At 49.2% G+C, this 24,166-nt stretch overlaps 12 protein-coding genes across 12 annotated transcripts; 4 read left to right on the forward strand and 8 right to left on the reverse strand.

Moving 5' to 3' along the window:
• Window positions 1-362: 362 nt before the first annotated feature.
• On the reverse strand, window positions 363-1,772 carry BT62DRAFT_542831 (uncharacterized protein). Its single transcript, XM_043181322.1, has 3 exons — window positions 1,488-1,772; window positions 1,394-1,428; window positions 363-1,348 (listed from the first exon to the last, which is right to left on the reverse strand). Exons 1-3 carry the CDS (start codon window positions 1,508-1,510, stop codon window positions 447-449), a joined length of 960 nt encoding a protein of 319 aa, XP_043044393.1. The 5' UTR covers window positions 1,511-1,772; the 3' UTR covers window positions 363-446.
• On the reverse strand, window positions 1,575-2,493 carry BT62DRAFT_884973 (kinase-like protein; the record flags this gene model as incomplete). Its single annotated transcript, XM_043182811.1, has 3 exons — window positions 1,575-2,012; window positions 2,068-2,157; window positions 2,206-2,493. 3 exons carry the CDS (start codon window positions 2,491-2,493, stop codon window positions 1,575-1,577), a joined length of 816 nt encoding a protein of 271 aa, XP_043044394.1.
• Window positions 2,494-3,213: 720 nt separating this feature from the next.
• BT62DRAFT_943827 (phosphoribosylglycinamide formyltransferase) lies at window positions 3,214-4,198 on the reverse strand. The gene is made up of 3 exons (XM_043187898.1): window positions 4,115-4,198; window positions 3,449-4,066; window positions 3,214-3,396 (listed from the first exon to the last, which is right to left on the reverse strand). The coding sequence occupies exons 1-3, from the start codon at window positions 4,167-4,169 to the stop codon at window positions 3,377-3,379; spliced, it is 693 nt and encodes a 230-aa protein (XP_043044395.1). The 5' UTR covers window positions 4,170-4,198; the 3' UTR covers window positions 3,214-3,376.
• A 538-nt stretch (window positions 4,199-4,736) lies between these two features.
• Window positions 4,737-5,846, forward strand: BT62DRAFT_542876 (uncharacterized protein). Its single transcript, XM_043181323.1, has 2 exons — window positions 4,737-4,804; window positions 4,859-5,846. The coding sequence occupies exon 2, from the start codon at window positions 5,048-5,050 to the stop codon at window positions 5,609-5,611; it is 564 nt and encodes a 187-aa protein (XP_043044396.1). The 5' UTR covers window positions 4,737-4,804; window positions 4,859-5,047; the 3' UTR covers window positions 5,612-5,846.
• Window positions 5,847-6,270: 424 nt separating this feature from the next.
• Window positions 6,271-7,172, reverse strand: BT62DRAFT_542895 (uncharacterized protein). The gene is made up of 4 exons (XM_043181324.1): window positions 6,930-7,172; window positions 6,820-6,881; window positions 6,461-6,765; window positions 6,271-6,405 (listed from the first exon to the last, which is right to left on the reverse strand). Exons 1-3 carry the CDS (start codon window positions 7,034-7,036, stop codon window positions 6,560-6,562), a joined length of 375 nt encoding a protein of 124 aa, XP_043044397.1. The 5' UTR covers window positions 7,037-7,172; the 3' UTR covers window positions 6,271-6,405; window positions 6,461-6,559.
• A 46-nt stretch (window positions 7,173-7,218) lies between these two features.
• Window positions 7,219-9,577, forward strand: BT62DRAFT_928186 (acyl-CoA N-acyltransferase). The gene is made up of 10 exons (XM_043185456.1): window positions 7,219-7,459; window positions 7,508-7,823; window positions 7,872-8,118; window positions 8,168-8,257; window positions 8,307-8,382; window positions 8,434-8,498; window positions 8,546-8,639; window positions 8,687-8,801; window positions 8,850-9,028; window positions 9,076-9,577. Exons 1-10 carry the CDS (start codon window positions 7,393-7,395, stop codon window positions 9,366-9,368), a joined length of 1,542 nt encoding a protein of 513 aa, XP_043044398.1. The 5' UTR covers window positions 7,219-7,392; the 3' UTR covers window positions 9,369-9,577.
• A 761-nt stretch (window positions 9,578-10,338) lies between these two features.
• BT62DRAFT_1001745 (uncharacterized protein) lies at window positions 10,339-10,913 on the forward strand (the record flags this gene model as incomplete). Its single annotated transcript, XM_043176773.1, has 3 exons — window positions 10,339-10,433; window positions 10,484-10,563; window positions 10,618-10,913. 3 exons carry the CDS (start codon window positions 10,339-10,341, stop codon window positions 10,911-10,913), a joined length of 471 nt encoding a protein of 156 aa, XP_043044399.1.
• Window positions 10,914-11,931: 1,018 nt separating this feature from the next.
• BT62DRAFT_917164 (uncharacterized protein) lies at window positions 11,932-13,001 on the reverse strand (the record flags this gene model as incomplete). Its single annotated transcript, XM_043184029.1, has 4 exons — window positions 11,932-12,091; window positions 12,125-12,602; window positions 12,718-12,759; window positions 12,974-13,001. 4 exons carry the CDS (start codon window positions 12,999-13,001, stop codon window positions 11,932-11,934), a joined length of 708 nt encoding a protein of 235 aa, XP_043044400.1.
• Window positions 13,002-14,346: 1,345 nt separating this feature from the next.
• Window positions 14,347-17,571, reverse strand: BT62DRAFT_543091 (uncharacterized protein). Its single transcript, XM_043181326.1, has 15 exons — window positions 17,251-17,571; window positions 16,965-17,195; window positions 16,690-16,902; window positions 16,601-16,639; window positions 16,450-16,542; window positions 16,289-16,396; window positions 16,132-16,233; window positions 16,047-16,079; window positions 15,951-15,989; window positions 15,875-15,901; window positions 15,739-15,813; window positions 15,624-15,683; window positions 15,535-15,576; window positions 15,442-15,486; window positions 14,347-15,387 (listed from the first exon to the last, which is right to left on the reverse strand). The coding sequence occupies exons 1-15, from the start codon at window positions 17,292-17,294 to the stop codon at window positions 14,388-14,390; spliced, it is 2,151 nt and encodes a 716-aa protein (XP_043044401.1). The 5' UTR covers window positions 17,295-17,571; the 3' UTR covers window positions 14,347-14,387.
• A 658-nt stretch (window positions 17,572-18,229) lies between these two features.
• Window positions 18,230-19,321, forward strand: BT62DRAFT_943834 (uncharacterized protein). Its single transcript, XM_043187899.1, has 6 exons — window positions 18,230-18,436; window positions 18,492-18,529; window positions 18,581-18,829; window positions 18,885-19,059; window positions 19,117-19,197; window positions 19,247-19,321. Exons 1-6 carry the CDS (start codon window positions 18,375-18,377, stop codon window positions 19,257-19,259), a joined length of 618 nt encoding a protein of 205 aa, XP_043044402.1. The 5' UTR covers window positions 18,230-18,374; the 3' UTR covers window positions 19,260-19,321.
• An 886-nt stretch (window positions 19,322-20,207) lies between these two features.
• BT62DRAFT_543086 (uncharacterized protein) lies at window positions 20,208-21,609 on the reverse strand. The gene is made up of 6 exons (XM_043181325.1): window positions 21,547-21,609; window positions 21,467-21,487; window positions 21,062-21,413; window positions 20,852-20,996; window positions 20,686-20,790; window positions 20,208-20,632 (listed from the first exon to the last, which is right to left on the reverse strand). Exons 2-5 carry the CDS (start codon window positions 21,468-21,470, stop codon window positions 20,704-20,706), a joined length of 588 nt encoding a protein of 195 aa, XP_043044403.1. The 5' UTR covers window positions 21,471-21,487; window positions 21,547-21,609; the 3' UTR covers window positions 20,208-20,632; window positions 20,686-20,703.
• Window positions 21,610-21,916: 307 nt separating this feature from the next.
• BT62DRAFT_978765 (mannose-1-phosphate guanylyltransferase) lies at window positions 21,917-23,549 on the reverse strand (the record flags this gene model as incomplete). The annotated part of the gene is made up of 4 exons (XM_043189373.1): window positions 21,917-22,107; window positions 22,163-23,273; window positions 23,326-23,415; window positions 23,481-23,549. 4 exons carry the CDS (start codon window positions 23,547-23,549, stop codon window positions 21,917-21,919), a joined length of 1,461 nt encoding a protein of 486 aa, XP_043044404.1.
• Between the last annotated feature and the right edge of the window lie 617 nt (window positions 23,550-24,166).

Genomic DNA, 24,166 nt, shown 5'->3' on the forward strand with positions numbered 1-24,166 from the left:
CGCTTAAAAGCTGTTTTGCTGGCAGCGACTCTTTCAAATGGTATCCGCAGAAATTCTGAACCTTTACGACCTTGTTCTCCTGATCAGTTACGAGCGTGAATCCTCGGAACCTCGTTTTCGACATACCAAACTACGCGAAGTAGTTTGAGACAATGGCAACTTTCCAGACCCACCTTTTGAAATCCTGCTTGGTCTTCCAGATATAATCCCAAGTCTCTTTTGCATTCGACACCCTCCGGCAAATACTAATCTCAACGAACCAGACCTACCAAGCAACATGTTACCCGCTCCTATACCTCCTAGACTCGCCCATTTCTCTTCCAAATACGAAATATTTTATCATGGTTGTAATCTTCATCCAGAGCTGTGCGCGGATATAGTAGCCTCAGCACATCGCACATAACATTTCGCTTGAACATTTCATCATTGAACAACAAAACAAAACATCACACATCCACATCAGGACAAAACGGATACGAACCCAGAGAAACAAAACTAGTCGAAGGAGAAACCAACCGCAAAGTCTGGAAAGACGACATATTCTTTATCTCCATCCCAACCTCCTTAAACAGCTCCGGCGGAGTGAACAAACCAGCATCAGAATCAGACACCGGCGAAGAATCTTGCCACGACATCAGCGGGACATCCGAAGTTCCAGAGCCGCGTCCCATCTCATCTTGCACTCTCGTTCTCGTTCCCGTCCCACGCAGCAGCCCACCAATCCCCAGCCCGAGCCCTGCATGACAGCTCTTCGGCGCAGTGGAGCATATCGATGCCTCCGACAGACCAGCGGCCGGCAGCGTATACGTAAATCTGATCCCTTCACCGATTTGCTCCATACCGGAAGGAAGATCCAGCGGTTCTTGGTAAGTCTTTCGGATTGACATCCGGGAGAGTTTCTTGCGGAGCTTGTTCCGCACTGACATAAGTGGAGGAAGGAGAGAAAACCGCTGCGAGCTAATGATCGGGAAGGACCGTTGGCAGCAAAGCTTCCGCGACCCAGAGTTTGACTCTTCGTCTAGAGACTGCCAAAAGAGAGCCATGCGTTCTTGAGGACTTGAATCTGACAAAGGCGTGTTGGAAGGCGAAGCATAAGAACTTTGGTCTTGGTATGACATAGCGGCGGTGTCTAAAAGCTTGTCCATCGAAGGAGAGATACGAAATATAGGCGGAAGTAGATTCTGTACATTATTCCTAGCGTCAAGGCAGAATCCAGATATTGTTGAACTTGGCTGAGAAGAAGAACAAGGCGAAAGAGAATCCTGATGGTGAACAGAGGTGTTAGTGGACAAACGCGTCTCCGAGAGAGTAGGCTGGGCCGTTTTGGTAGTCGGAGGGACAGAAGGAACTGATGTGGTATCAGCATGAGCACGAAATTAAGCAAAACACTCGCCTCTAATCTGTTTATCTTGAACCCTACACCAGTCACTACACCAAAAGAAACACGACATCAACGTGAGCCGACACACTAACAGGATACAACATACACGTCGCCAAAATAGTCATGCATTTTGATCTCTTGGATAGAAAGACGTAGGGCGGGATTTCTTTCTAGACACTTATGGAGACAAAAGTTAGACGGCCAAATTGAAACGAAGGAAAAACCACCTTGGAGATAAGATCGCAAGCTGGAACTGCCAATAAAGCCAACGCGATGGGCGTATGAATGGCGTCTTTATCTCTCCTGAATGCGTGCTAATGCAAGATCGTAAATATGTTAGCGGAATGCAGCAAAATAGGAATAAAAGAACCTGTCCAAGCAAAATAAAGTATAACAACGCCCCGAATCCCCAGCAATCTACTGCGAAGTCGTGAGACCACCCTAATAGGAGTTCCGGAGCCCTGTACTCAAAACAAGAATAGTGTGACGTCAGATCAGAGTCCTCCCCAAGCATTACCGCGTCGTCAAATCCTGTCAGCATGATATGGCCCTCAGCATCGATCATCACATTTTCAGGCCTTAATGCTCGATGGATGATGCCAGCAGGAACCAGGCTACTCAATGCTTCAACCTACAGCCTATGGTCAGATTGAAAACCAAAACGCAGGCGAGAAAGAGGAGCTAACAAGTTCGCATGCATAAAACTGCATGTGCTTTGGGTCGAACAGCTTTCGCGAAGAGACGAAGGTCAGCAGATCGCCTGCATGTCCGTTATCCTGGAAACTGGTGAACACATAAGTTCCGGCTGAGAATGAGGGACATACAAGAATTATATACAACGAATCGTTATCGACAAAACTCCAATGCATCTTGACAAGAAAGGGCGCATATAACCTGTTCACAGCCTCCAAAATCACGGTATGCCGAGGCGGTGACGCCGCCTGTCGAGTAACGCGCTTGAAAGAGAAGATCTTTCCACTACTTCGGCGCCGGCAGACATTACCTGCATACCCGTTGAGGATCTCAAAGTCGTTGATAGTCAACGGCGCCTGATGGAACTGCTCAAAGACGGGACAAAAGAAAACGGCCAGTAAAACGCACCCCCATACCATTTCCCTGCTCATCGGCGTCCTCCAGTATAGTAGGAAGGGGGTGGTATTCTTTCGGTGACAGGATCATGATCTCCTGTAGCTCATGAGGGAAGAACAATAGAGCGAGGGATAACTTCAGGCCGTACGTCAACTTCTTCATCGTCCCATTCTGGCACGACTGATTTGATATCCATAATACGCTGTGTCCACCGTAAGTGAAGAAACCTGCTGAAGGAGGATTCCATACCTCAATGTTGTAACTTGTATCCGCCCGGCTCCAACTGTCGTCCATCCAGCCACTCGCAGAGAAAGATTCCTGCAAGTGGTCGGCAAAAACAAGCAGGCACAAAAGTGAAAACGTACAGAAAAAGGCGTGTCGTCAAAGTCTTCTATATCATGAAGCGACAGAGCAGGTGGTGAGTCAATACGAGGGTGGCAAGGGACTGAACTCTGTGAAACGCGTCGACAAGATGAGGAATCAGAAGTATAATGATAGGTACCTCGCCCAATGAGTATGTGTCGCATGAAGAATGTTCGGACATTTTGGAGGCGGAACGAAGCAGTAGACTGGATCTCTGTCGCATGCCATTAGGGTACACTGGCGGAGCAAAAGAAGGTACATACATTCTGTCCACGGCGAGGCAGGTGTCGCGGCAAGTGTGAAAGTAGAAGGACAAGGTTCAACGGACCTGCTCAGCTTCAAATTCGACGCGTTCTTTGCGCTTGTTTACAATCTGTACAGCCACCAGTCTCGAATTTTTTTTTGGGAAGGCATGGTCTGTCTACTTGCAGACGGTAGAACGAAAAAGTGGATTCTGGTATCCAAACCGCGACTACATTATTGTAGGCGACAGCATCAAATGGATGCATGTTAGTACATTTCTGCGGAGGTCTTAGAGCCCTCTCAATTTTCGCTGTTAGATTCTGCAAGGAATAGTACTAAGTACGTAGAAGAATTGGTGCAACAGAGGCTTACGATTTGCTTCATGCAATACATTCTTGGCCGCCTTGACAAGGATTTCCCACTCGACTTTATGTAAGCGCTCCTCGAATGCTTCCAAGGTCTCGTCCTTCTTAAAAACAACCTCTCTCACCACCAAAGGCTCCCCCCGGTCGACATCCTTCACGACCCTATGCACCATGACACCAGAACGGGTGATCTCTCCTCTCTCAAATGCCTCGTACGCCCGCTCAATTGCATGGGTACCATCGAACTCTCCAGGCAGCGCAGGATGGAGGTTGATCACCGGGATCGGCAACGATACAGGTTGCTCGCCCTCAACGGATTTAACACCATACACCAAGTCCAAGAATCCACCACCGAACACGTGCATCCAGCCAGCGAGCACGACGAGGTCAGGCTTCTCTTTGAGGACGATCTTCCCGACCTCAGCGTCGTAGTCGTCCCGTGTCTTGCCCGGGTTGGACTTGAGGTAAGGCTGCAGAGCCAGATATGCTGTCCGTATTGGTGGATTTGCCTCTGCGGCCCTCATCAGACCATAAGCCGCCTTACGATTCGACAGCACCAGAGATATCTCGACATCAGGTAACACCGGGGTATTCTGAGCATCAATCAGAGCCTGGAGATTCGTTCCTGCACAAAGATCAGCCTGTCGCCCTCCAGTGCAGGTCTATACAATACCTGAGCCGGATATGAGGACCACGATCCGTCGTTTTGGAGCTGTCGGGTCGGTCATGAAGAGGAAGGTGGTAGACAGACATCAAGTACATTTATGGTAGGAACAAATTTTCAAACCGGATTTGGTTGCTTGTCGCTACCATGCCTTCCGGCTCTCTGCCAGCACAATCTTAATCATCTCTTATCGCCTCTCTTTTCTGCCGCCATAATACAGCAACAATCCGAGTCACTAGAAAGTGAGGAAGACGACTTTCATGGTAGAAAGCTCTCGGCCGGTCGGATCGACACCCAGGATCGTTTGAATACTAAGTTGCACTCTTTCCTGCCCTGGAAACTTTAGACAGACATTGATTCTTGCTCTAGGTGAGATTTGACGTTGCATATGTTAGGCTAACGGAAGGCTACATATACGAAATTTGAGACTGGACTCTTAGCTAAATCTTCCTTCCTTCCTTCCTTCCTTCCCCAAGCAATCGTTGAGCATACCATTAATTATAGGGGAGACTCATCCCTGCTGGGTATGATTCACTACTGATTATCTTAATTATCGCCAAAGCTCCAGTACGGATGTCCATGCGTTTTTGCTCAAGAGTCATGACTACTAATAAAAATGAACGATGATGAATTAGGGGTTTGGCTCGAATTCGAACTATCGAGTTAGACGCTCTCCGTACTTATACGACGCCAATTTGGGTACGACAATTCGATCTGTTATCGAGAACAACAACTGATGGGGAGGACCAACAGTACAGGTGTCGATCATCTTCGGGCCGAACAAAATAACTTGAACCAGTGGTTGACCATATTCGTCAAACAAAAAAAGACAGACTACCTTCGCAGCAGAACAAAGAAAAGCCTTTATTGGGGTTGCCACTTGATTATTATCAGGTCAAAGCACGCGTCCATCGATATAAAAACTTGTCTGGAAGGGAAGTAATGCAGCAAATCCTGCTCCCCCGTCACCCAAGCACCAAGCACTACCGGCGTCTACCCAGCATGACCCGGACGTCCAGACGCACGCGCGGCGCCCCAAATCCAAGCGTCTCGGGCACACCTAGTTGTACCACGCCAGTCCAGCCCGAGGCCACCGTCAAATTTCGAAGAGTCGCCCGTCGACTCCCCAAGCGGCCCCCCTTACCATTCATCTTCCCACCTCCTGATACCCCTACCAGGCGTCGCCGCCGTCGTACCAGACACAAGAGAAAAGCAACAAAAAAGGAATCAGACGATGACGATGACGACAACGACGAAATGGAAGTTCCACCAGTGCCTCCGGTAGCAGAAGCCCCCTTGAGACACGGACGCGTTAGGGCGCGAAGCGAGTCCGTTATGAGAATGCTCATGGGGTCGATGAACGTCCCTACTCCTCCGTCTTCTCCGGCTCCTGTCCGCGAGGGTACGCCTGCACCGGGGCCGTCGAGTTTCTTTGGATCGTACGTTACTCAAGTCGGCGAAGAAGCGAAGGATCAAAAGATCCCTCGTTCTTCCTCAAGATCGTGATATGGAGCTCTGGGTGGCCATTCATTTACCTTTTACATGCATTCCTTAAATATCCGTTCATATTCCTTACAACTGCTTTTCCCTCAATGCTTTTGTCAGAAGACCGTTGTGTTCAGTAGTATGTCGCTCGGTTGTCTCCGAACTTAGTAGAACTTTCCAAGTTCACCGCAATGCACCGATAGTTATCACGAGCTCTATAATGTATTCAGATGCTACAGAATTTACGATCTTGCACCTTTATTCATGTACGAGTCCACATCCACCAAACCCTACTTCTGTCATACGAAACAGCAAGAAGTGATTGGAATATTAATGATGAGCAGTTCAGGCGAAAGCAGATCACTTGTGTTTGCGCGGGTACGCTACCCCAGAGTCGCTTTCATTTTCGATGCACGTTCAGAGACGACTGTATAGCCCTAGCCTAGCTACCCTTGACTTCTCTCTCATTCCTGGAGGCTTGAAAGGACGGGACACGTTCATTCTAGTTTGCCCAGCGTTACACAAACCGGGAGAATATCTTCAAACATACCTGGATTCTACCGAAGGGCGATGTTATTGGTAAATGATCCAGATGCCTCGCAGAAAAGGTGAAAGAGAGATAGGATAGGAAGAGAGTGAGCGAGCGCTGGTGGGGCCGAGATGACAGTGTACAACTCGTTCACATACAGTACATCAGGTCGCCGTCTGGCCTTTTCATAAGGAAGAAATGATTTGAGCGAGGTGAGTACTTTCCTGGTTTATGGGGCGAGCGAGAACTAGGAGCAAAAGCATTTGTGTACTAAATAGATGTATATCTGATAGTGAGTTAGTTACGCCTTAGGTTTTCTACGGATCATGAATAACTCATACATGGGGCAGAGTAAGGGATTAGTGGGCTATCAATCGATTAGGGATATATTTGACGCTGAGGTTGGGCCTGGTGGTGCTCGTGCATCGGCTCAGGCGGACTCAAAACAGGCTGCCAGCCATGAGTGGTCGCGTTGTTCGGGGATGGATAGTTGGAATGCTGAGCATCAAGTTCTGCTTGATAGTTCTCCTGCACTTGTTTACGGCAAATGCTTGGGCTTGAGCATTCCGAACGTACGTCCGTTGGAAGTCACGAATGCGATTTTGGCGCCAGCAGGCGAAGACTACGCCCGAGGCGAGAAGAGCAACTAGAGATGGCTGAAAGTCAGGATCCGTGCGTCGAGGATGAGAACAGTACATACAAAGCCCGAAAGCTAGACCCATTGCTAGACCGATGTCAGGCCCGGAAGAGTCACAGGTCATACTAGGTGGAGGTATAACTAGAAGCAAAGTAAGAAAACATTACACTCACCCTGTACATGCTTCATAGTAGCCGTTCACAGAAGAACATTGTATGAAGGCAAAGACTAGAAGTAATAAGTATCTTCTGCCAAGCATGGGAGCACGATTCATCAGCATGAGCTCTGCGTTTGGGTGGACGAAAGACAGCTAGAAATTATATGCTCCATCTTATATATAGATTCGAAACGAGTAGTCTGGAGCACAGCCACCTATACATGGCTGACCGTAGTACACGGATTGCTGTAGTAATGCGGCAACCGCTTTTTGTCCGGATCGGGTGTAATAATATATGCTTATCAAATTTTGGTCCAACTATCGCTATCGCGAGCAGACAAATTAACACTGCTGTTACTGAGCGCGACGGCGACGACGACTACTTAGCAGACAGTGCTATGAAAGTCGTGTGTATGCCCTAGACATCCAACCAATTATAAGGGTACTGCATTTTCGTTCGACTGGGCTCAACGCCGGACATGCCCCATGTGGTGGTACAAGAGCACTTGCCTCTGTTCGATGTCATTCAGGAGAATGGAGACAAACGTGAGTATTCCGTTTATGCTCGAAGGCAATTGGTTACGCCTGTTCCAGGAAGAGGCCATGTCCTTTCGGTAAATGACGAAAAAGTGTACGTTCACTACGTAGGCGCTGACAAACGGCTCGACGAATGGCTACCGGGAGATCGAGTTACGCGCGTCCCCGACCCCGCTACAAAGAATCAGACCAAGAAGAGAAAGAGAAGCGACGATGATGACGGTGGGTCCGACCGTGCTGGCGAGCAAACGCCTGCCTCTCCTGTTACGCTGACGGTGACCGAGGAAGAGCTGGACAGCCAGATTCGTGAAAGGATGACAGAGCAGAGGAATTTCGAAAAGGTCGTGTTTGGGGACTACGTCATAAGGACATGGTGAGGACTCTCTTGCACCTCTTGTTGATTCACCTATCATGCACCTAGGTACTTCTCGCCCTACGTGACAAACGAGAAACCTGATCCACCGGGCGAGCAAGAAACTCAACAAAACCCTCCGATAGACCATATGAGAACTCACATTGTCCGACGTTCGACGCTGCCGACCCAGGGAAGAGCGGTGGATTTCGCTCGTGGCACTGCCAGGGCCACTGGGCTCGAAAAGTCCGTGTTGTATGTCTGCGATATGTGCTTCAAGTACACGACGGATGGTATGACTTGGGAGCACCACAATGTGTGTACATTTTTTCTTTAGTGCGGGTTTTCGCCCAACTCGATTGTAGAAACATTGTGCGATGTCGTTTCCACCGGGCCGAAAAGTCTACCAGCGTGGAGCGCATACCATCTGGGAGGTGGATGGTGCCGTTGCGAAGGTACATGGAACTTGCTCATGCGTATGCAGTTGCTCACCATCACATGCAGCTGTACTGCCAGAATCTGTCATTGTTCGGAAAACTCTTCATTGACACCAAGACCATTTTCTTTGATAACGAAAGTTGTGAGTGGATTTCTCCCACGACCACAGTCATAGCTCATAACAGGCTCATAGTCATGTTCTATATCCTTACCGAGGGAACATCAGATGCTGATCATGTTATCGGATACTTTTCCAAGGTGAGCAGGGCTAATGCTCCGCGTCCTAAGCTCATATCCCAGACTAGGAAAAAATCTCATTTGATGACTACAACCTGGCGTGCATCATCACTTTTCCGCCCTGGCAGCGCAAAGGCTTCGGTATGCTGATGATTGAATTCAGTAGATGCAGCTCCCTCATCCGTAAAACTGTCATTGATCCTTTACAGGCTATGAACTGTCTCGTCGTGATGGGAAGGTTGGTTCGCCTGAACGGCCTCTGTCAGACTTGGGTCTGAGAAGTTACCTAGCGTACTGGGTTGCGACCCTTGTTAGATTTTTCAGGTATGCGGTTCCTTTTGCCCCGTAGCGTCTACTTATATCTGATTTTAGACGGCTGTTGACTGTAATACCTGTCGGGTCCAAGAAACTCGTAACTAAAGGCCATCCTCCGGACCTACGGTCTCCATCTACAGAGGCATCTGAAGATGGTATTGGGGTGAAGCGGAAAAAGAAGCATATAGGCTGGGATGGAGAGCTTCATGCGAATGGGATGCTCAACTCGGTCGATGGTATGACTCCTTCCTTCCTTCCGCCTTGTCTGATTCTCTGTCCCTAGATGAATTGTTCTCGTCTCTTCGGACGTTTGTGACGAGGCTGCTACCCAGTGGAGGAGCAACGACGGATGTTATGCTCGAGTGCACACTGCAGGATATCGCTCAAGCGACAAACTTGCGTGTCGACGATACGGCTTTCGCTATGAATGAGGTGGGATTGCTGGTGAAGCGACTTCAGGTAGAGGAAGGGAGTCCGAAAGATATAATTGTGCTCACGAGGGACATGGTGGAAAAGGTTGCAGAGGACAGGAATGTCAAGCAGCCTTGTTTGGACCCTCAGTATCTCTGCCAGTAATTTGGTATTTGTAAGATTTAATTTTTTCGCGTGCCGTAGGATTGTAATTTTCCATTGATAAAGAGTACATTAGAAGATGGATGCTATTGATTTCATTCTGACTCGTGAAGGAGACCAGAAGTCGGCACCTACATGGACTCGTAATTACATAGTGTATTCATGTTGTTCGAGACCTGCAAGGTACTAGGAAAGGTTGTAACGAAGATGGGCAGAAATTTAAAGAGAGGTGAAAGATAAGTGAATCGTTATCACGGAGAAATCCAATATGTAAAGAACAAGGGGATCCTTTTAAACTTTCGCTTCATTGCCGACTTGGGAACGGGTGTATACCCGCGCGTTTGCGAGGGTTCCCTGCTGATATTCGGGTGGGCAACGGGAGTATTACCGTTCATCTCAACACTGTAGCGCGTTTGTGTCGTACGGACTCTGGTTAGTAGTGATGTGCCGGCCGGTTTTTCAACTGGCTCGGCTTTTGCAGGCTCAGACCACCAAACAGGGCTCGGCTTGGGCCCAAGCCCGCACATCACTAGTGGATTAGTTTCCTTCTCAGGGACATCAATCAGAATAAATATCTTCCTCCTCCATTGAATTGTGGAATCAGGGTTTACGAGACGATGTCACGATGTCCACCTTGAAATTTATATAACGAGGACCAATTGATAAGTATCTGTATTTCCACCCAATCCCTCGTCCTACAGTAATAGAATCTATGTCCTATGGTCAGCCATGTATAAGGCCCTTCCGGTTGGTCTTCCGGTTGCTATGCTTCCAGAGAACTACTCGTTTCAAATTTATATATAAGATGGAGCATTCCAGCCATAATTTTTGACTGTGTCTGTCCCTCCCCCCCAGACGCAGAGCTACTTACACTCATGCTGATGAATCATGCACCAAGGCTTTGGTTTGGCAGACGAAGCTTATTACTTCTAGTCTTTGTCTTCATACAATATTCTTCTGTGAACGCCTACACATGTCCGTCAGTGTAATCAATGTTTTCTTACTTTGCTTCTACTTAGCTCTACCCAGTACGATATGCGACTCCGACTCGGACTACACATGCACAGAGTGAGTGTAATCTATGTTTTCTTACTTTGCTTCTACTTAGCTCTACCCAGTACGAGCTGCAGCTCCGAGTCGGACTCAGGCTCTTCCGTCCCCGTAGTGCAAGTAGTAGTCGGTGTAGTAGTCGGTTTTTGTATGTACTGTTCTCATCCTCGACGCACGGATCCTGACTTTCAGCCATCTCTAGTTGCTCTTTTCGCCTTGATCCTATTCTTCTCCTGCTGGCGCCAAAATCGCATTCGTGACTTCCAACAGACGTACGTTCGGAATGCTCAAGCCCAAACACTTGCCGTACAACAAGTGCAGGAGAACCATGAAGCAGAACTTAATGCTCAGTGTTCCAACTATCCACCCCCGTACAACGCAACCGCTCAAGGCTGGCAGCCTGTTTTGAGTCAGCCTGAGCCGGCGCACGAGCACCAACAGGCCCATCCTCAGCGTCAAATATCTCTCCAATTGACTGATAGCCCACTAGTCCCTTAGTCTACTCCATTGGTGAGTTATTCATGATCCGCAGAAAACCTAAGGCATAATTCATTCCCTACCAGATATATATCTATCTAGTAAATCCGTACTTTTGCTCCTCGCTCGTCAACGTCGACACGCCTGATAAACCAAGTACTGACCTCGCTCAAACCATTTCTCATGAAATGGCTAGACTGCGATCTGATGTACTGTATGTGCACGAATTGTACACTGTCGCCTCTTCATGTCCTACCTCTCTTTCATCTTTTCCGCGATGCATTCGGACCATTCCTTAATAACATCGTCTTTCGATAGAATCTAGGCCTGTGATGATATTCTTCTGGCTTGTGTAACGCTCGGGAAAATCTTTATAAACCAAAGCGAACATGCTCCGTTCTTTCAAGGCTTCTCTCACATTCCAGACCGAGATGGAAATCAAGATTAGCTAGACTAAAGCCATGATTGATCAGTCGTTTCCAAAATGAAAGCGACTTTGGAGCCGCATGCCCCCGTATAGGTGATCTGCTTTCATCCGAACCGTCCATCATTCCTAATCACTTCTCGTCGCTTTGTATGACAGAAGCGCCGTCGGCGGGTGCGAACTCGTAAATTCTGGAGCATTTGAATGCTTTATAAAGAGCTCATGGGGACCTTGGAAAATTCTACAAATTCAGAGATGGCCGAGCGACACTAGCCCACGATAACTGAGAGCATCGACATTCATACATCCAGCCCGTCGACGCTGCCACAGAAGTTGCAAACAGGTTACTGTCTTTGGCACGATTCAGACTGTTAGCGGTAATTATCTTCTATTGTGTGCCACTTGCACATGATGACAATGAACGCATAATTCATAGGGAGTACTACTGAATACAACGGTTTTCTTGATAAAGGTATAGAGGGGGAAAGCAGTAGGAAAGGTTGTAAGGAATATGAGCGGAAATTTGAAAGAAACTTGAGAGATAAATGAACGTCCATAGGGAGTTGCATATCACGAGCTTGAGAAATCCAGCATGCAAAAAAGCAAGGGATCCTTTTAAACCTTCGCTTCATCATCGACTTGCGGAAAGTATGATCCAGGGAAGCTCGATAGCCCTAGTGCAGACGTATCCTCGCGGACAGGAGCTGGCGAGGAAGGGGGAGTAAGTACGTCAAGCGAACCCATGAGCATCCTCACAACGGACTCGCTCCACACCCTAGTAACGTGCCCGCGTCTCAAGGGGGCTTACACTACCGGCGGCACTGGTGGAACTTCCATTTCGTCGTTGTCATCGTCATCATCGTCTGATTTCTCTTTTGTTGCTTTTCTCTCGCATCTGGTATGATGGCGGTGACGCCTGGTAGAGGTACCAGGAGGTGGAAAGATGAATGGGACGGGAGGCCGCTTGGGGAGTCGACGGGTGTACCATCGCCATTTGACGGTGGATTTGGGCTGGACTAATGTGAGACAAGGTGGGAGGATTGGCTTCGAAGTACGGCGTGTGTGTTTGCCGGTGGACGTCCGCATCATATGAGTAGACGATAGAGCTTGGGTAACTGGGGTGCAGGATTTGCCGTATTGCTTCCCTTCCAGATAGGGTTTTATATCGATAGACGCGTGCTTTGACCTGATAGCAATCAGGCGGTAACACTCAGAAAGGTTTTTCTTTGTTTTGCTGCGACGGGTTATTCCTTTTGTTCGATAGACTCGAGACAAGTGGCCGCGTCCTAAGAGGGGAACAATAAAGACAACTGTGACAAGGGAAAAGCCAACAAAAAGTCCGGTAAAGGATACTGAAGGCCAAGTCGAGAACTGGATCGGTGCAACAACTATCTGGCGTACCTGTCCAAGCAGCCCAAGTTCGGGCAGCGGGGATTGAAAAATCTATAATCCAGAGGATTATAGTCAACCACTGATTCAAGTTAAAACAGTTGTTTGGCCCGAATAAATGCTAATGGACACATCACAGGCTCACCACGACAGCGAAGGTCTTAGCTGGCCATGGCACAAAGTCTTAGACTGTGTACTGTTGGTCGACTGTTGGCCCTCTCCATCAGTTTCTTTGTTCCGATTAACGATCCAAAACGATGTGCCGTACCTAAAAAGTTGGGATCATATACGAACATCGTTCGAATTTGAGCGAGACCCCTGATTAATCTTTATTGTGAGAGGGTAGATGGAGGAATTATTCAAGCATTTCTACCCTCTTGTCAGAGTTGTCGCAACGTCGAATCATACAGTGGTCTACTTAACAGTGATCGGTAACTGGAAATTCCTTGTGTTGGAAATCCTCGGTGATGCGCAGGGTAGACTCCAGGCTGGTAAGGCCAGAAGGTATAAACTCCTTATTCTGCAGCTCCTACAGAGCTCGTATTTATACTCTCCAGGCTTGTATCTAGAATTTACTACAACTTTCTCTTTCTCTCGGGCTTACTCATCAACTCTCAGCATGATGCCGGATTGCCCTTTCTAGAACTTTCCAGCAAAATCCCAACACCTTGGAGTCCGAACAGATGTAGATGTGCCTCAGCCTGAAAACCATATTTTCAGCTGTGCTGACATTGGTACAGCACGACATGTAGCCGGGAGGTTCAAAACATGATAGTCCGTAGTAAAGGGATCTAGTGAACGCTGCCGCTCAATACCGGGCCGGTGAAAGCGCCGCAACTTCGACTTGTTTGGTTTGGTGTAATGCAGCATGTTACCTACCTGCCTACCATGCCCTGCAGCAGCATCTACCCGGGTGGAATATCAAAAAACTTCGCAAATCCATACGACTGCTCGAGCACGGATTTACACTACGACTTTTTGCATCAAGATCAGAGTCCATCGGCCTCGATACATCTTGTGAGTTGAGTTGGAGCAAATTCTTGAACCTCGATAGCGGTGAGTTGTATCGCTCATCCGAACATGATTGATTTATGAGTAACAAGTCAAATATTTCTCGACCACTGTATTGACAGAAGAATACATGTGAGTATCTCAGTCGGGCACAACGTGGGTGAAGCGACTGAGGCATACAGATAGGAACGGCTGGACTATATAGGTGATCGGGAAACGACAGGAGGTGTAAGTATATATAAGGCAAATAGAGCGAGTGATCAAAGAGTAAGATAAGATGAAACATACGGATATCCTCCAACACACTGTTGCATGATAATGTATCAAACGGTTAGATCTACCTACACGGAAACACCAGTTAACACTGTTATTTTCGATGCCGGTTTCGCAATATTACTAGGACTACTCTCATTCGCTGGAAGTAAGTCTGGACATGTACAATTGCACGCAGTGCATGTGGCTACTGTTAACTATCCTGTTTGCCTGTCCTGTTTGAGTGTAATGGCCTTAGGCAGATCGTGTATGTCTCCTCTTCTGGTCCCCATTATAAAATATGTATACAGCGACGCGGACTGTTCAACCTCTTAAGAATGTTGCATTAGGTTTAAGGATATGCATGAATCAAGATATCTCATTGCATTTACTGTCCATACCACTGCAGTGGTTATACGTCAACGCGAAGTCCTACTATAGTCCATATCTACATCGTCCATAGAAAAACGTAGAATATCAGAGGATCGGCGCTTCTTCCACTCTTCCTCGATTTCTCTATCCATCCGCATCACATCCTCCTCTCGCATGCGTATCGTCGCAAGGAGCTCCTCATTCTGCTCTCTATCCGATGGTAGAGAAGAGATCTTTCTCTTCAACTGGACAATATCCTCACGCAGGGCATCAGCGCGCTCCTGCAACACAATCTGATCGGGCACAAGATAGGAGCACTCAGACGACAGTACGAGACTGCGGTACCGATCAGAGCGCGAGTCCAATGGTTGCATGACCCCATCCACGAACATGAAGAAGTAGGATTCTGGTCTAGACGTCTTCCGGGAAGTTCCCGTGTCGGCAGTGCCGTTCGATTTTTGCGTTGCTGATCTTGTCGGTGGCCCGACTGGAGGACTCTCCTGCTCCGCTGTATTAAAGAGAGGCAATTCAAGTCGCGGCGAACCTTCGGGGGAATCTAAGAATGGGTTCGATAATGAATGGTAAGAGTATTCCGAGGTGATATCTGATGATTCTTGTCTCGTCAAAGCACTCGATTCGTGGCTTTCATGTGTTCTCGTACCTGTGTAGGATGATGGTGTAGTTTCATGGCCAGCTGGGTTTAGTGGTCGCATGACCTCGTCTATGGAGTTAATAGAAGAGCTACGTGAAGATAGATGTGCATTGTTGAATGATTGTGGAGATAGAGTTCTCGTCAAAGTCAGTCCGCCTTCGGAACGTCGACTGGGGTTACCGCGAGTCTCCATATCATGAGCACGGGCTTTCAGACGTTGATGGCGCCGATATAGGACGAAACCAATAATGAAGAGTGAAACAGACATCGCCGCAAATACACCGCCGAGAACTTTGGGTAGGCGTTGTTCGTCCATATATGTTGAGGATGAAGTAGACGAGGATTGAGGGTTATATATACTTGAAGAAGTATTGGTAAGGACTGTTGTGGTAGCTCTAAAGCTGCGTATCAAGACCTTGAAGAACATCGGTAAATAGATCGTTCCTTACCCACTTGAACTAGGTTCAAAACCAAAAGAATGACTTGGAAAGTTGCTTCTTTGGCAATTAGCATATGCTCCACGAAAGTAGACATGTTGTTACCTTGTCACCTCCTTACTTGGTCCCGACGTTACCGTCGTCGAGCTAATTTCTCGTTTAGCCCAAACGAAAAGATATATGGTTATCCTTACCTGGATGGACCAGTAACCTGGCTGCTCGTAGCACTCCTCGGCGTCCCTGACGTAAAATCGCTATACCGAAGCTAAGTGAAACGCGCACGAATAAATATTTTAACGAGCGTCTCACCTGGTGCCACTGGTGCCTATGCTCGTGCCAGGAGTAGCAATAGTAAGGGTAGAAGTTGGCGCCGCGGAAAGCAATCTATCATTACGCAAGGTTCAACGAACTTGCAGGACCAGAGGTTAGTAAATGAGCAGCTTACTTTGCTGAAGAGATGCTTGAGAAGATCCTAGTATGTATTTAGCCCATAGAACCCATCAAGATCATCCTGCGCTTACTTCGTACGTAAGCCATTATGGCCGATACCAATGCCGTTGCTGTTGTCCATATCCTCATGTTAGTTTCATCGATGAACAATCAAAGAAGGCTCTTACAGTGAACCGCTAATAGTTATCGAGGGCGATGGGCTACAGAATCAACTGGTTACAGATCATCAGATAGGATGTGAAAATATATTACCTAGACGTCGCAGTGGCTGTAATTGGAACAATAACAGATTCCAATGCGGGTGAGAGGCTAGACGATGTGCTCTGACCATCAACAAATATTGAAGCCGAGGAGCTGTTCACCGACCAATGAGCTGCACTTCGTCGAACAAGATACTAAAATCTCTTACCTAGATGTCGTGATGCGTACGCTCGGGCTGGGAACAGGATCAAACCCTGACGTGAACAAGACGCTCGACGCTAGGCTGTGACTATCAACAGATATTGGGGTCGAAGAGCTGCACCCCATATCAATGAGTTGTAGGACATCGAACAAGTATCAGTCACTTGCCTAGTCGTGATGTGGGAGCTTAGACTTGAAACAGAACCAGTTACCAATACGGACGACACGCTGTTACTATCAACGGGTATTGAGGCCGAAGAACTGCACGCCATATCAGTGAGCTCAGCAGGACATCGGGCAGAACGGCACCGTCTCTTACCTAGATTCCGCAGTGCTTGAACTCAATGTGGGCAAGGCGCTAAACAACATCGTTAATGATGCACAGCCGGCATTTGAACTGCCACGCACGTAGATGAAAGAGCGTGATACGGCGGCTTTAGAGTTGACGTGGTCGTGCCTTCCGCCAGGCCTGAACTTGCGGAAGGTTGGGAGGTAGGCGCCTCCGATCCGGATGGGATAATAGGATACCCGCCTATTTCCGCTGACGGCACTACCATAGTGTTGCTGGCTTCTACTACAAGACATTCAGGGCTGGGAGTCTGAATCTCCGCGACGTAGACTCTGAAAGGTCACGCAGCGAGTCATCAGGGCAGCTATGAGACGATACCCAACCAAGAGCTCACCCAGGGTAGGTAAAATTTAATTCTATCGTACCAGACGACAAGTTTCTCGGAATATCTGAAATTACTTTGCTTTTGCCGGGGATACTAATAGAGCGCAAAGCAAAGACGAAATCGCCTTGATCCCGCTCGCTACGAGTCCACGTAGCGTTAACGGGCGCATCAATGTAGACGGTTCCAGGTACAGATATCTGGAAGGCACTGATAGAGCCTGTCAAGAATAGGAAAGCCAGCCTGCAAAAAAAATCCTTTGATTTCGGAAGCAGGGAAGGAGGACAATGGGACTTACAGGATCGGGAGCATAGTCACATAGTCCTTGGAAGGGAACAGCATGGGAGGTAATATCTTATAGCCTGATAGATCTCGTTACATGCAAGACGTAGATCAGTTGGTCTTCCATGATCACCAAGGTGATGGTGAACGTATGCGGGAAGCGCACCGCCCTTCGAAGTCGTTGATTGGATGCTGATGGCGGCAACGTCGGTGACTCTTGAGAAATGTCCCGCCATCACTGAAAGAGCGGTGGGAGCACAGGGATCCATCCAGCTTCGGTGAGAACTTCGCAGGTAGACTCCCACAATGTCATGGGTCTCTTCATCATGGGGTTGATGGACTAGGACAATGTTCACCGAGGTGAAGCGGCCAAGAACAATGATGGCGGGCTTCTTCTGGCAGTCGACTGTTGATCAATGCTGGGGCTCGAACGTTTAGTGTGACAGATCTAAATCGTAACATCAGTTTCCTTCCCGCGGTAAATCAAGGAGAAAAAGCCATACTTTCGTGGTATTGATTCAGGGATGCAGTTTCATATTCATTCAATTATCGCGACAATTCTGGGACACTCAAATCAGTGCCCTGTGCCAAGAGCTGTACTAATCATAATCGGTGCACCATAAAATCTGTTTTAGAAAATCCAGATAACAGCGTTTGAGTACAATTTCAGCAATGAAACGATGAGGAAATCATCCAGCGGATGTGCTGAAGCGCACTTGCTACAATGCTAGAAGAGCACTTGCTGGGGAGCAAAGCATGGGAGGGCACAGCAGCGTTTATGTAATCCATATCCACCATTCGAACTCCGATCGTAACGACCTCCCACTTGGACCCACAAGTTCGGACGTTCCATTCTACACAGTTTTGTACCTCTTGATTTGTCCTTGATGTCCCCCCTTTGCATTCTCTACTAATATCTGTGCGTCTATTTGACCCGTGACTGCTCTCGTCAGGCCCACGTGGCAAATCATTGATCCTCCAACTTCGTCAAAGCTCCACATCGCAGACCATGCAAGTGTCCTTTCTCACGATGGAGCAGTAATATAAAAGCCCCTTGTACTCTTCCGTATCTTCTTTTTTTTTTTTTGCTTCCTCATCTATCTCGAACCCGTTTGTCCCATTGTCGACTTAGTTCTCACCATGGCTCCCACTGACGAATCTCCAACACCCCAGGAAATTAGCTTAGACGCTACGCATATCGCGTAAGTATCCCTCAGAATATCCACAAATATTCGTTCCAACTAACCACGCCTTTAGAGCCGAGTCCTCTCTTGATCTAAGCGCCGTCGGTAAACGTAAGTATCAAGGCCCTCCACCGACACTCTCACCGACGTTCTTTCAACAAGATGAGGCCCGAAAAATCATGTCGCTGCAGCATAAAGTTCTCGGATACCGACCACCGCCCGGTTCCCTGGCCTCAGAAGCCCAAGCCGCGGCTTCCAAGCATCCGGATGGCATATCCCCTTCACCGCCCGACACCGCTTCACTCCGCGAAGCAGCTCTCAAGGACGCAGCCCGTATCGGGTTAAGAAGCGAACGCAGCACACCCTCCAAAAAAATTTCATTCGACATTGATCTGGATCGAATCGGACTAGGTGAGGAGGCCCGTCTCATCTCCCTCCAGTTTGTTGATTCATTTATTCTGTGAAGCCGACGCGCGTAAATTGATGTCAGAGGAGCATAAAGCCCTCGGGTACCGTCCTCCGCCGGGTTCGCTGGCCGCCGAGGCTCAGGTTGCCGCCGCCAAACATCCCGAGATCAAGGACTCCAACATTGATCCTCGTATTTTGACCAAGGCGGCTCAGAAAGACGCGGCTAGGATCGCGTAAGTGATACATTATAATTTCCATGCTGAGCTGTTCCTGCTGACACCCCCCCACAGGTCGGAGCGAGGAGCCACCGGAGCTAAGTTTGATAGGCGGACTGAAGAGCCGCCCGTGTTGAAATCGGGAGACAATGCATCGTCAGTACTGTGGCTGCTCCTGAGTTCATGATTCTAATCTTTCATTCAGACCCGGGGCCTGATGACAATGAGCGGGCGTGCTGTCCAAGCCATCGCGGAACATGTACATGTACATCTTTGCAAGATATATACTAATGTTTTCATTTCGTCTCAAACAGGAAGCTATTAGCTAGTGAGCTTGAAAATACCCTCCTTCGGACGCTCAACATCCCACTTGCGAGCCCCCTTATGCCCCCTCTTATGCTTCATCTTCCAATCCTTCTTTTGGCAAGGCCGCGAACTGCAATACAACGCTCTAATCCCCCTCCCCTCCTTCTTACAAAGCGAAATCGTCACCCCCCCCCCCTCTCTGTATTCCGGGACGGGCCGAGGAGTGTTTACCGGCGCTGCATTGGCCATGACCAGGGCAAGAGTAAATTCCGGCGTACGATAACCACTGGAGACGACGCCAATGTGGGCAATCGGTACGTCTGGGGCTTCTGGCGAACAGCGCCAACACTGTGGACGGGCTGCACTTCGATGACCTGCTTCACTCAATCTGAATAAGAGGTAAAATCGCACGTTTCCAGCAAGTCCACCAAAACAAGTGATATCGATGACATGGACATCATAATTGTAATGGCCGAACACCGCATGACGGTCAATTCAATGTATCCCGATGACGCCCTCTTTTGTGCCGTTCATGCGCTATGTACTACTGGGGGGGGGGCAAGCAGAATGTCGTAACTGCCCAGACCCGCCGCGGTAGTCTGTTTCGATACACCAGAATATCTGCGGGGCGGGAAATGTCAGACTGGAGACGAAAACGATCCTGCCCGCACATCTCGCAAGGGCCACGACGCGTCTTGATCCTTTGATTGAGGACCTATCTTCTTGGTATCGGTATACGCTGTCCCTATCAGGGGGTACCGGTTCAATTTGCTCATACTTGACCTGTGAAGAACTCGACACAAAAAAGAGACTTTTTCATAAGGCAGTATGATCTCCAGATCGTTCTGAGGATTTCCTCCGGGCTGGAGCGTCACCCACTATATAGTGTCCTGGAGATCACATTGTGTTGTTGTCCCGAGAGAAATCGCGACCGAGTAGGTATTTTTGCACCATCGAGCTGGGGGTACGATGATGTATGATACGCCGTCGTTGCCATGAAAGAAAAATGTCTGTAACTGAGTATTCCAGTTTGGCCGAAACTGTTATATACTTCTAGAACTATATTTCAGAAAGCAGTAGACAGATCAGTCAAAGAAAGAGGGGGGGGAGAAAACATCTTTTCATAGCAAACCAGATCTTATTGGGCGACGAAGTAGAAGTTTGCGATTCTTGGTCGTCAGCCAAGAAAGAAATTCCGAAAGGGTCATGAAAACAGACATGGAAAGTCTATGTTCATCAGAGCGCTCGCATCGTCAAGGAATTTATCACCTCCTCAACTGGAGATCTATGGACAGGCATGGAGAGGTTTGTTCGCATTGTGGCATAGCAGAACCATACAAATCATATAGGAAACATTCACTCCTGCACAGGAGCCTCATGCTCAACAGCCAAAATCCCCTGCCTCTTCTCCAAAATCCTCGCAGCACGACGTTCCCGAGCAGCCTGGAGGAAGAAAAAAAAAAATGAGCCACATGTCCTTGGTGAACACGAAGGAAAAGCGGACCTTATTCTTGATACGACGAGCCTCCATCTGGTCAGAAAGGACCTTTGTACGGGTCTTCTCAGCCTTGGCCTTGTGGATGTATTCCATAAGGACACGCTTATTCTTAAAGACATTACCCTTGCTCTTCTGGTAGAGCGAATGGTACCTATCCATCCATCCATCCACCATCAGGACGACACACGACACGCCACTCAGAGACAAACCACTCACAAATGCTTATCAATCTTCCCCGCCTCCCTATACTTCCTCAACAACCTCCTCAACACCCTCTGCCTTCTCATCCACATCACCTTACTCGGCATCCTCGCTTCAGCCGTACCCTTCCTCTTTCCCGGCCCCGTATGTCTTCCCTTCCTCTTCGCAGCCAACAGCTCGCGGGTGCGCGCGCGCGAGTGCACAGTCGTGGGCTTGATGATGATCTGGCCTTCCTTGATCAGCTTTTTGACGTGCGTGCGCGAGTTGGCATTGCCGATTTCGCTTTGCTCGGCGGGGTCGAGCCAGATTTTGCGTTTGCCGACGCCGGCGACGGAGGCGGCGAGGCGTTTTTGGGAACGGAGGTTGACTGTGGGTGGGTTAGATGTGGAAGGAGGGATGGAGGACGAGGGGAGAACGTACCCATGTTTTTGGTTCCCTGGTCTGTTGGGGGGGATAAAGAGACAGGTTAGACGGGCAGCGTATGGGGATGGATTGCGCACCTTGAGATTTCTTGAGGAGGGTCGGTCGGTAGCGAGCGCTAGTACACTTTCTGTCGCTGTCTGGCAAGTGTGACGTAAGCAGCCACAATTGAGGAACTGTATAGTTTGTCGGGATATGCCGAGTTTAGCCGACGGCATGTCATGTGAAATGAGTGATTCCGAGTTGACAAAGCAATCTGTAGCTCACGATGACATCCACCTTGTCAATTATTTCATCGAAACAGCGAGAACAATGTTCATTTTAACGAGGGAATACGTAGACTACGAGACTAGGTTATACTTGAATAATTATGCCCACCGAAAAAAAAAAAGTCCACAGAGAGAAAAACAAAAAAAAAGACAGCGTCCAGTAAACAACAAACTCCTTAAATCATAGAAGGTGTTTCCATCCAGCGTCCTTGGCCTTCTTAACAAGTCGCTTGACCTCTTGAGATCGCGCACGAGTAGTGACAAGGAGAGTGTCCGGCATGTCGACAATGACCAGATCGTCGACGCCCAGACAAGAGATGAGTCGACCGGACCCTGGCACGACGATACCTCCTGCGACTTGCTCAGTTAGAACTACGGAGAAGGGTCAGTTACTATGAGATTTAGCACAGCAGCACGAGAACCATACCAAGACTATTATCACCCAATACACGAGGCTGATTTGCTTCCGCAGGAATAAGATCCGCCAACGACGAGAAATCACCAACGTCATCCCACCCAAAGGTGGCAGGAACAACAGCAACGCGCCCCTCAGCAGCAGCAGGCTCCGCCACGGCATTATCAATAGGGATCTTCTCGAGCTCAGGCCACACCTCTTCCAGCACCTTCTGGCGCTCCTTGTCATTATCCCACACCTGGCCAATCTTCTGCAAGCCATCATGGAGCTCAGGCTTGTACTCCTTGAGCAGCTCAAGGAGGAATGTAGCCTTTGTGACGAACATGCCCGCGTTCCAGCGGTACTTGCCCGTCGCGATGTATGCAGCGGCGGTCCGGGCATCGGGCTTTTCCTTGAAACTCGACACGAGACGCGCGTTGGGGGCCTCGTCGATGGGGAGCTTGTCGCCGAGGCGGATATAACCGAAGCCTGTGGACGGATGGGACGGGGCGATACCGATTGTCACCAGGTAATCCTTCTGGGCAACGACGACAGCCTCTGCAACAGCAGAAAGGAACGCGTCGTCGCCTGAAATCATATGGTCCGCAGCGAAGGAGCCAATTACAGCATTAGGATCTCGGTGTGCGAGAATGGCTGCGGCGAGACCGATGGCAGCCATAGAATCCTTTGGCCCAGGCTCACAAAACAGATTGTCAGCAACTAAATCCGGGAGCTGCTCGTGGATCGTCTTGACATGGCTCGGGCCGGCGACGATGGTGGTGCGAGACGGCGAGGCAAGTGGGAGAAGGCGGTCCCACGTCGCCTGGATAAGCGAGCGGCCTTTGAGAGTGAGATCAAGCAGGAACTTTGGGTGGCCCTCACGGGAGAGCGGCCAGAGGCGGGTGCCCGCGCCGCCAGCAGGGATAACGACGTAGAAGCCTGGGATATCGCGAGAGACCACAAACGGGAACGAGGATAGCACGTTGTCGCCGAGCGGGGAGGGGTGGTGCGCGTGCGACGACGGGAAGGCGGGGACCGACACGGGGGTGCTGGGTGACAAGAACGGGGAGCGCGAGCGGAGTTGCGGGCTCGAGGGCACGGGAGTGATGAACCCCGACGACCGGTGGTTATTGTTGTTATTGTGCTGCGAGAATTGTGTGAGTCCTGTGCGGGGAGGCACACCCCAGCGCGCTCACCTGCAATCCCTCCCGGACCTGGTGCTCCAGGCTCGTATTCGCGGCGCGGAGCTCAGCGCATTCCTGCCTCAGCTCTGCCACGTCTTGTTGCTACCACCCACCCAGTTCCAGTCAGTCGCCAGACGCAAGCTGAGGGCACGAGGAGACAACATTACCGATTTCTCCATTAAAGAGAGGATCGTCTGGAACATGACTTGTATGTTGGGGTCGGCAGTTCCATCCATGTTGGGCGAACGAACGTAAGGGAGGGAGGTAGGCGGGGTAGGGAAGGTGTAAAAAGGACTGTGATGAGGGATGGATGGAAAACGGAATATTTATTTGATCGAGATGGCCACGTTCGCGCAGTACATATCAGGCGCGGATGTCGGAGCCAAACGCGGACAAAGTGTAGCGGGAGGTGGGTGGAGGAAGGATGGCAACCGACGGCCGACCTTTGCCTACATGTATTCAGTTTCGCAGCTTGGGATTTGACGGAGCGAGACTCTCACGCCCCACAGCGGTGGATGACGAGACCCTAGAAATTCGAAATTTACATGATCGCCGCGTGGCAACACATCATTGGTCTCTCCATCACCGAAGCAGTGGCTGGTACAGCTACGAGGATCACGCACTACCCATATCACTCAGTGCTATTCACAAGCACAGAATGCCAAGGGGGGACCTTATCGCATGTCATTTACTCTTGTCTTGCTTCGTATCGGAACAGCTGCGATGATACGAACCGTGACGCGAACTCTCAGTCCCACGCATGGTGGAGGGCGAGGCAGGTGTGTGTTTGATAGCTGCAGGGAACCTTGGGAGAATCTTTCAAACGGTCCACACGTCCGGCGTCTTTGTATGA

This window comes from Guyanagaster necrorhizus, assembly GCF_019112545.1.
Source record: "Guyanagaster necrorhizus MCA 3950 unplaced genomic scaffold BT62scaffold_4, whole genome shotgun sequence".
NCBI classification, from domain to species: Eukaryota; Fungi; Basidiomycota; class Agaricomycetes; order Agaricales; family Physalacriaceae; genus Guyanagaster; species Guyanagaster necrorhizus.

Bases quoted from the DNA above. Each gene is read 5' to 3' on its own strand.
- BT62DRAFT_542895 (XM_043181324.1), bottom strand. From the start codon at position 7,036: ATGCTGATGAATCGTGCTCCCATGCTTGGCAGAAGATACTTATTACTT. The intron at 6,882-6,929 runs GTGAGTGTAATG...ACCTCCACCTAG, and splicing joins TACTATGAAGCATGTACAGG to TATGACCTGTGACTCTTCCG. The intron at 6,766-6,819 runs GTATGTACTGTT...AGCCATCTCTAG, and splicing joins GGGTCTAGCTTTCGGGCTTT to TTGCTCTTCTCGCCTCGGGC.
- BT62DRAFT_543091 (XM_043181326.1), bottom strand. From the start codon at position 17,294: ATGCTGTTCCCTTCCAAGGACTATGTGACTATGCTCCCGATCCT. The intron at 16,640-16,689 runs GTGCGTGGCAGT...GATGTTGTTTAG, and splicing joins TATCACGCTCTTTCATCTAC to CGCCTTGCCCACATTGAGTT. The intron at 15,388-15,441 runs GTAAGGAACGAT...ACGCAGCTTTAG, and splicing joins TTTGAACCTAGTTCAAGTGG to AGCTACCACAACAGTCCTTA.
- BT62DRAFT_542831 (XM_043181322.1), bottom strand. From the start codon at position 1,510: ATGCATGACTATTTTGGCGACGT. The intron at 1,429-1,487 runs GTATGTTGTATC...CTTTTGGTGTAG, and splicing joins CATGACTATTTTGGCGACGT to TGACTGGTGTAGGGTTCAAG. The intron at 1,349-1,393 runs GCGAGTGTTTTG...ATACCACATCAG, and splicing joins TCAAGATAAACAGATTAGAG to TTCCTTCTGTCCCTCCGACT.
- BT62DRAFT_943827 (XM_043187898.1), bottom strand. From the start codon at position 4,169: ATGACCGACCCGACAGCTCCAAAACGACGGATCGTGGTCCTCATATCC. The intron at 4,067-4,114 runs GTATTGTATAGA...ATCTTTGTGCAG, and splicing joins GGTCCTCATATCCGGCTCAG to GAACGAATCTCCAGGCTCTG. The intron at 3,397-3,448 runs GTAAGCCTCTGT...TATTCCTTGCAG, and splicing joins TGTATTGCATGAAGCAAATC to AATCTAACAGCGAAAATTGA.
- BT62DRAFT_542876 (XM_043181323.1), top strand. From the start codon at position 5,048: ATGCAGCAAATCCTGCTCCCCCGTCACCCAAGCACCAAGCACTACCGG.
- BT62DRAFT_543086 (XM_043181325.1), bottom strand. The intron at 20,997-21,061 runs GTGAGTGGTTTG...ATGGATGGATAG, and splicing joins GGGAAGATTGATAAGCATTT to GTACCATTCGCTCTACCAGA. The intron at 20,791-20,851 runs GTCCGCTTTTCC...TTCTTCCTCCAG, and splicing joins CTCGTCGTATCAAGAATAAG to GCTGCTCGGGAACGTCGTGC.
- BT62DRAFT_943834 (XM_043187899.1), top strand. From the start codon at position 18,375: ATGGCTCCCACTGACGAATCTCCAACACCCCAGGAAATTAGCTTAGAC. The intron at 18,530-18,580 runs GTAAGTATCAAG...TCTTTCAACAAG, and splicing joins TCTAAGCGCCGTCGGTAAAC to ATGAGGCCCGAAAAATCATG. The intron at 19,060-19,116 runs GTAAGTGATACA...ACCCCCCCACAG, and splicing joins AAAGACGCGGCTAGGATCGC to GTCGGAGCGAGGAGCCACCG.
- BT62DRAFT_928186 (XM_043185456.1), top strand. From the start codon at position 7,393: ATGCCCCATGTGGTGGTACAAGAGCACTTGCCTCTGTTCGATGTCATT. The intron at 7,824-7,871 runs GTGAGGACTCTC...TCATGCACCTAG, and splicing joins GACTACGTCATAAGGACATG to GTACTTCTCGCCCTACGTGA. The intron at 9,029-9,075 runs GTATGACTCCTT...CTCTGTCCCTAG, and splicing joins GATGCTCAACTCGGTCGATG to ATGAATTGTTCTCGTCTCTT.